The sequence below is a fragment of the Bombyx mori genome, chromosome 8 (genome assembly GCF_030269925.1).
Source record: "Bombyx mori chromosome 8, ASM3026992v2".
NCBI lineage: Eukaryota > Metazoa > Arthropoda > Insecta > Lepidoptera > Bombycidae > Bombyx > Bombyx mori.
Window position 1 is genome coordinate 9,320,769 of NC_085114.1, and position 8,787 is coordinate 9,329,555.

Here is an 8,787-nt window from a genome sequence, read left to right on the forward strand (position 1 = left end):
TTAGGTTTTAAATAAGGAAAGCCCGTTTGGTGAGGATATTTTATTCCATAATACAGCATAAGACAAACCGGAATGTCACATTCGCATTTTCACTTTATTTTTTCATCAAATAAAAAAAAGATCGCTATTCGCCGCACTCTCCATAATATATATTGTAATTCTGAATCGAGTTTCAACAATTTCTTCTAAATTAATATTATAAAATGCTAAGTTACAATTAATCGTGTAAGAGAAGATTACCGCTTATAATCCTGAGCACTGTTTCCTTGCCGAAAGGAAACAACTCCTCAAAATGGCATTGTGTGTTTTATCTAATACACTTTACACCTAAATTAAAACTTAATCTCGGTTCGCCATGAAAATTAGACTGTAAATGCAGGTCGATCACAACGAGCCGTTTCATAAAACGGGAACCGCCATCAGGACCGTTTCCGAATGTTGAATACATAACAGCTTAGACTACCTAATTAACTTCGATAAAAATAAACTATCATCGTTACAATAGTCGTTCAAGATGAAAGAGAAATGCACATGTAAATATGATAACCGCAGTAATTTTTAAGATACGATGATGCCAATGCAATGTGAATAGGCTGCAGCTGCATCGCCCTTTTAATGTCATGTGTAATGAAGACGAACCTCACACCCCAAGCCTCCCGCTACTCACATCAATAGATAAACCCGAGACACTGACCTGCAGTACTAACAGCCTAACAATATTACAAAAATTAAATACTACTACTGCAAGAATCTAAATTAAAGTCATAAATTAACTTTAAATTCTTTATTACGACAACTTATTCCAAATAATTATTGTATACATATAAAACATGTTATGTGATTAACTTATCACGCGTCAGCTACATACCTATCCACATCACAATGTGCGATCACACAGGGGAGATGTTACACCTTTTCCTTCCGCCATTAAGTGATAAAATTAAAAAAAAAACAAAATTGTAGGTAATTCCCCAACTTTACACACTATATTTTGTTCAACGTCATCGAGGATCGAACACGCGCCGCATGATCATATCATGGACCCTAACGCCACTAAGTACAAGCATTGCACCGAATTAATTTGCATTCCATTTATTGCGTTTAAATAAACATAGTTTATGTAATATTTAGAGAAACAATATTTCAGCGCACACAACGTGCCGTATTGCATCTGGTTCGGAACGAATGCGGCGCGCCTTCGGTCACCAGATGACGCGTCAGTAATACATTTATGATTCCGCACATAATACATTGTATTTAATAGCAAATAAAGTTAACATATCTTAAACCATAGTCTCTTTCAATTATCAGATTTGTCTGCGAGTTGGCGCACATACGGTTAGCGGTTGGCGTTCTTGAGCTGATTGGAGAGCCAGTCGAGACCCTCGTACAGTCCGTCTCCGGAAGTGGCGCATGTCGCTTGGATGTACCAGTTACGGTTGCGCAGCGAATGCAGACCCAGTTTGTCTGTTATCTCGGCTGCGTTCATTGCGTTTGGCAAATCCTGTGCAACAAAAAAAATATTTCCCGTGTGAAATAACAGTTAGGAATCATAAGACAATCATAGAACTGATTTTAAATTACTGCAATGTTTTGAAATATACAACCAGACTGTAAGCAAAGAGATAGGGCTGGCAATAATTGGGGGGATGGGTTGGGGGGGGGGCGTAAATCACCTGTTTATTCGCAAAGATCAAAAGTACTGCATCCCGTAGTTCATCTTCGCTGAGCATCCTCATGAGCTCTTCGCGTGCCTCGCCGATACGTTCCCGATCGTTACTGTCTACTACGAAGATTAGACCCTAAAAGAAGGAACATTTGATTTGCATTACTTTTTTTTCCTTTTATTCCCTACCTAGTCGCTGGTAGCCTAAGGGGCTATTCCAGCTATACCCGGACGGACGGCTTTAGTGAGCTCACGGGCTCAAGCTGAGAGAATTAGCTAACACTAGCCCTAACAAGAGCCGTGCTTCGCAGAGTCTACCACCGGATCGGAATCGCGACCCACTGGGAGGATCCGGCGAGTTGCATTTTTACAATTGATTTCCAATTTGAGTGAAGAAGAACACATTTAAATGATGACAAGTTCACTAGAACGTTTTTCTGCTAGACTAGTACGATAGTAAAATTTGCGTAATTTAGTTTACATATACATACAATTACATTTTATTCGTTTACACAATGTAAACATATTGTCTGTTTACTTATAATTTTCGAGCTTTTTGATACCACAACTTTTTGGACAGTTTTATAGGCCACGATACGACTATGCCGGTATTCAAATACCGCAGACAGGTAACTATTTTTCTGACGAAATACGTAGATCGCTCATGTTCACAAATAACTTTCACGATGAAGGAATAAGGGACGCCGCACACGGGCCACTAGCCACATCCACAATCGCCGCCACTTGAAGCTAGAAGTGGCTACAAAAAAGGCTGATGCGCGCGACAGCCACTTTTGGTCAATGTTGGACACTTGCGATCGGTGACCGCTACTTTTTTAACGCGTGCTTGCAGTATCATAATGGACTCTGACGTAAAAATGAAGGCGGAGGGGTGGTGAGTGGCTTGTATAGGCGTTTTGTGGCTGAGCCGTCCACTAGGGGCGAGCAGTGGCGATTTGTGGCGTGTGGCGACCACCGGCGTCTACAGTGTGCGGCGAGTCGATGCAAAATGTATGAAAACAACAGGAAATAGGTCGGTGGCTGCGTTTGGTGGTTGTGTTTTTTTTTATCCTACTTAGCTGAGAGCCTTGAGAGGTTATTTCAGCGTAACCTAACTAGTTGGTGAGCTCATGGGACTCAAACCTGACGACGTTGCTAACACGAACCATTCTACCACCGGATCGTAAACGCGACCCACTGAGAAGATCCGGCGAGAAACTCAGTGGGCTGTGTCTATGGGTTAATTTACTGGTCGAGCCCTTCGTCGCAAGCGACGGATTCGACGAGAACAATGACCGGTGCTTGAGGTACCTAAAAGCACAGTTAGTGGATCGGGAGGATCCGATATGACGTGTTTGGGGCGACGTCGACTGCTTTCCATTCTGTCCGCAGGATCGGGAATGTGCGGCGACACTAACAATTGCATAATAAAATTAAACCTGCGTAATTACTATACAATTGAGACATAAGATTTCAAGTGTCAAGGTAGCGGCATTCACTTTGTGATAACTATGACCTCCGGTACCCACTCAACACCATTCGAGTCAGCAGCACGTTCACCCACCTAATCATTTAAAAAAGAATGATAAATGATTAAAAACAAAACTTACAATTACACTTTAATTAATGTAATATTTATGTAAGAAAATTGATTATCCTTTTTCATGTTGTAAGCCATTTTATACTTTATCTATAGGTAAATATATCAATATATCTTATCAGATATAAATACTACAATAAAATTTGCAGTGTGATAAAAATTTCCAAAAAAAAAGCTATATCAGAAAGTTACATAGTCTACTCCACGCCTTCTTTCCCTCAGTAATAATAACAAAAAATATGTATACTATTGTACCGAATATCTAAAACATATTGATATTAACAGAACATTTTTTTAGCTAAAAGTATGATAAAGATAAAGAATCTACTTTTAAGAATTAACCTTCATTCTCTGCCGTGCGCAAAGTTTTATGCACAGATATTTTATTGAAGTGTAAGGAAGGGTCCTGTGCCGCGTTCGCATGCGAAAGCGAACCATTGCAGACATCGAAAGAAACTTTTAAAAGCAACTGCAGAATTATACACATGCATTATTTCTTGCAACATTCATTTCAATTTACTTGCGACATGCGATGATAAGATTCGAAATCAATATCCTGTGTGTGTTTAGGCTAGGTTTGCATACCCGTATCTTCATTAGTAGCAGGATTGTTATCATTGTGACGCGGGGATGTATGTATGTATATACAACTTTTCTAGTTTCGAAGGCTCATAAGAGCAAAAAAAATAATCAAAGCTTCCTTCACATATAATATAAGTAGCCGAACAAATACGAAAGGCGCGGATTTCGATTCTACTTGGATTTAATACCACCTACAAATAAAAAAATACAAAATGCGTTCGTCTTTTCCTTTATTTCATATCTATATGATTGTTTGATAGCGACCTATGCGTTCGTAAATAGTTTTTGGGACTTTGGGAAAGGTTACAAACTGGTAACACGCTATAGATAAGTCATAAAGTATGTACTTTATACATTTAGCTAGTCACAGGAGAATCATAGTAAGTATGTAGACAAAATTAAATCAAAACCATCAAGCACTTTTTTTATTATTGACAGGTTACTTGACAGACCTTCCCAGTTTTAGCAGGACAGATGGATGAGCAAGGTCTCAGCCAGTAGGGGTGGAATTTGCTAACAGCTACCCGAGCGCCTCCAAAGTAGACCTAACAACTCAAGAGTAGCTGCTTCGCGAATGAATCTACTAACGGATCGGAATCGCGACCCGTTGAGAAGATCTGGCGAGAAACTCAGCGGGTTGATGTTTAGATTAGATTGCACGTCGAACTCTTCGCAGAGTTCGACAAGTACGGTTGCCTACTCCTAGTTCTGGAGCTAAATGTGTCTAATGCAAGGGTTATGGGATCTGATGGATCTGTAAGGACTTGACCATCAAAAACTGTGTCATCTTCAGGACTCATTGCTCCTACAGGTCATTACTTAACACTATATTATGATGTTAAGGTTTTTTTACTGGTGTAAATGTAGTTCTTCGTCTACTGTCCGAAAGTAGGTAGCAGTATTCATGTTTTCATGTGATTAAGCTCTAGAAACCGCAAACATAAATTGTGTTTGCACTAAAAAATGCATTATGCATTTTTATTACACTAACAATTCGTGTTAGACTCGTCAAATTGTTTTATATTTAAAGACTTATTCACTCAGGGATATCAGTTAAAATTGTTCGATTTACAAAGAATGTTATGACAAAAAACATGACTTTTATTTTATTCTTTTGTAAAGTCTATTTCGATTTAATAAAAACAAGCAGATGCCATAAAATATCAATTGAAATTCAATAAGAATATTAAGATGCCAAAAAATGCTTTCATTTCAATACAATAAATTAGAATATAAATTGTTAGTAGCATTATTTACCTCAAGAGCTAGTATGGGTAAGATGCAAAAAACAAAACTGACTTTGTTTTTGTTTTGTTCATTGATACATTTCTATGAAACAGCTTCCCATACTAATCTTATATGCTTTTTGCTTAAAACACAAAAAACATAAAAATTATATACAGAAAGTATCAAAGCAAAACCATTTGTATCTATGATGTAGCCAAAAAACCACATCTATACTAATATTATAAAGAGGAAAGATTTGTTTGTTTGTTTGTTTCGAATAGGCTCCGAAACTATTGGACCGATTTGAAAAATTCTTTTTCCATTAGAAGCCGACATTGTCCCTGATGAACATAGGCTACTTTTTTTATTTATTTTTTATTTTTTTTTTGGTTTCATGTGTGTTTTAATGTTTCCGAAGCGAAGCGAGGGCGGGTCGCTAGTTTTTTATAAATTGCTGCAGTAGGCTTTACAAGTGACACAAAGTTTTCTATTAAAATAATATTATAAAACAGTAATCTAATATTGATTAAAATATAGTAAAAAACTCATTTTCACATCATGAGTCCATACTTTAATCAAATAGTTGGGTGCCATGCATTCTTGGTAACATCCATTCACTTTCTACTTTACTCCACTGACTTCCAAAAATAAAATGGAGTTTCTTAATTCAAATTTGTTTAATTTTTTATACACTCTGTTATCCAGTACAAAAGGTTTCTGAATAATTCATTTCTGAAGACTTGTAAATCTTATAGGCTGTCTGTTTGATTGCTATCACTCTACTGTAACTCTCATATAAAATACCAATATGTGAACAACTTATGCTACACCAATTATATTATTATATTGACTGTATAAGGACAAAAACCTTCCTTGTAATAACAACATAATAATTAAAATAACACAGTAATTGAATAACCTGATCACTTAAGATGGTTTAGTATAGTGGAAAATAGTTAGCTTTAGTATAACACCTAAATATATATAGATAATTATTGTTTTTCTCCAAACTAAAGTTGAATGTCTAAAGACAGTTTACTGTATAGAAATAAAAAAGAATGAAAATTAAAAAATTCAAATTCAAATAAAAACGGTAGTTCTTGATCCGAATAGGATTTACTTGAGAAACTGTAATTTATTAACCAAACCACTAAATAGATTTGTCAAAATTTTCATTTTGCAAGAACCTCTATTCAAAATAATTATGATAAAACATTCGTTTCAAATTCTTTACAAACTATAACTTATATATCCATATCAATGGGTCCTATTTAGAATCTACTACTGTACTATAAATTCCAATAAAAACCATAATAAAGAATAAAAAGTACACTCAAGCATGTAGAAAGTTTTCTCTTTTCTAAAGATTCATCAGATTACAATTACATTTAAACTCATATCTCATAACGTAATGTAATGCAGAGTATTGCACCTCAACTTTACCTTCTATGAAATTTATGATAAAATGAAACGTTAAGTTTGGTAGGGCATGTTGTAACCCTGCACAGGTAGGTACCACCACCTTAGCTATTTCTGCCACCAAACAGTAACGCAATCAAGTTTAAAGGAGGGAAAGCCATCATACTACAGAATTGAAACTTAAGGTTGATGTCTCAAGGTGGGTAGAGGAATTTACATCATTCACGTCTTTAGGTCTCAGTAACCACTTGACGCCAAATGAGTCTTCAGCTTAACAGGTCTTAGCAAAAAAAAATACTAAAGGATAGTTTAAAATAATAAATTCCTAGTAAGTTTTTAGTTCTTTTGAGATTTTCCCATACTTCGGAATATTGTTTTTGTAGTTTTCACAAATCATAATTAAAACTGCTTAAAAATTTAAAATAATAAACGCAGAACTCAGCTGTAAAAGTAGTATTAATTATCAAATTTTATTCTGTTAACACTAGCAAATGTCAAATGATATTTTTGTAGTTTTCTAGAGAGCCACCCCTATTACATAAGTTTAAGTAAGCTTATTTTAATTTGTGATATAAAATTGCTTCCATTAAAGTTTAGTGACACTACAGGGGTAAACTAGTAATCGCTAGTGTAAGGAAATTCTGTACCTAACTACCTGACTATTGGAAAAACCAGCTTAGAACCTTAATTTAACATTCCAGCTGCATTGTAACATCGGTCCTACCCTTCATACTAGAACACATTAACATTTCACAGCAGAAATAATCAAGACAGCAGTTCACATTATGATTTCTATGGTTTCGACTAATCACTTAATATAATCTGTACCGTGGGCTGGCTCAATGCCTATCTAATGTATAAAAAATTGTGAGAGAAAAATAAATCAAGTAGTAAGCTATTTCCATAATATTTTGTATTATTTCTTATAATTTATTTGCATACCTGTGTATTTTGGAAATAATGCCTCCACAGTGGTCTGATTTTGTCTTGGCCTCCAACATCCCACACAGTAAAACTAATGTTTTTGTATTCTACTGTCTCCACATTAAAGCCTAGAATAAAGAATTGTAATCATTAATATTCTTTTGTGAAATTTTAGGCTCATCATCATTTGAAAAGATTTATTGACATTTAGATCTTAAATGCATTTTTGCATATTTGAAACACATATGAGGCGACTTGATACTAAGGGCTCATTGGCAGTTAGATTATTTAATTAGAAATTAATTAATATTTAAGTATGAATGTTACATTGCAACAATTACGACAATTCTTATTTTTACGTTTACATTTTTTTTTACGAAATTTGAACTTTCTTTTTTTATTTTAATTATTTGATAAATAAATAAAATAAAACTTACCAATAGTGGGAATTGTTGTTACAATTTCACCTAATTTGAGTTTGTACAGAATTGTGGTTTTACCAGCTGCATCCAAACCAACCATCAATATTCTCATTTCCTTTTTGCCAAAAAGGCCTTTAAATAAATTCGCAAACATATTCCCCATTTTGAATTATTATGAGTACACTGAAATGGGAATTATTGTAAAGTGAAATCACTCTGACTCATCCGTCAAGTCTACACTAGTACACGTTATTTTAATCAATGATAATGACATGGCAGGCAGTGCTTTTTATGTGGAAGTTTCAGATTTTAGCTGATGAAATCAAGAGATGGTCGGCTTATATGAATTCAACACGTAAGACTTCCCTATCCTGTTTATGACTAAGCGAACTAAGTTACGAATTGACAAGATTGCCTACACCGCTGTTGGTCTGAGCTTGAGTTGCGGTCACCACCCTCAAATGATTACGCACAAATTGTAATTATCACTCGATTGCCAATAATTGAGATAAACAATTTTCACATTTTATACACTTGGCAATTAACTTACATTTTCAGAAGCAATCACGAATTAGAGAAAAAACGCAACACCAATGAATTCCTAACAATTCGCGGATGTCAAAATGGCGGCGAACGTGGAAGTTTGTTCGTGCCTATGCCACGTATTGGAAAGAAGAAAGAAATGGCCAACACTTAAAAAGTTTAGGGTATTGTCTATGGAATCAGTCAAGATATTCGCGATGCTCGTTTCCAGTCACAAAGACAAGAGTCTTGATATTATAAGTATTGTCAAGTTTATTTATTTATTTAGTTTTATTATTTTATACGAACTGTTTGTCCAGATAGAGCGCTCACGAATACCTTGACGTCAAAAGCTTCAAAAGCTAAACCGAGCCATTTTCTAGCGCTAAGGCTTATTTTCAAACATCGTTTGACATCATCAAAAG

General features: G+C 35.3%; 1 protein-coding gene across 1 annotated transcript; it reads right to left on the reverse strand.

Annotated features, from left to right (window-relative positions):
* Positions 1-25: 25 nt before the first annotated feature.
* Positions 26-8,493, reverse strand: LOC778456 (ADP-ribosylation factor; the record flags this gene model as incomplete). Its single annotated transcript, NM_001098285.1, is given in 5 exon segments — positions 26-1,504; positions 1,677-1,802; positions 7,437-7,546; positions 7,856-8,023; positions 8,391-8,493. Coding segments are annotated over 4 exon segments (549 nt in total). The 3' UTR covers positions 26-1,339.
* Between the last annotated feature and the right edge of the window lie 294 nt (positions 8,494-8,787).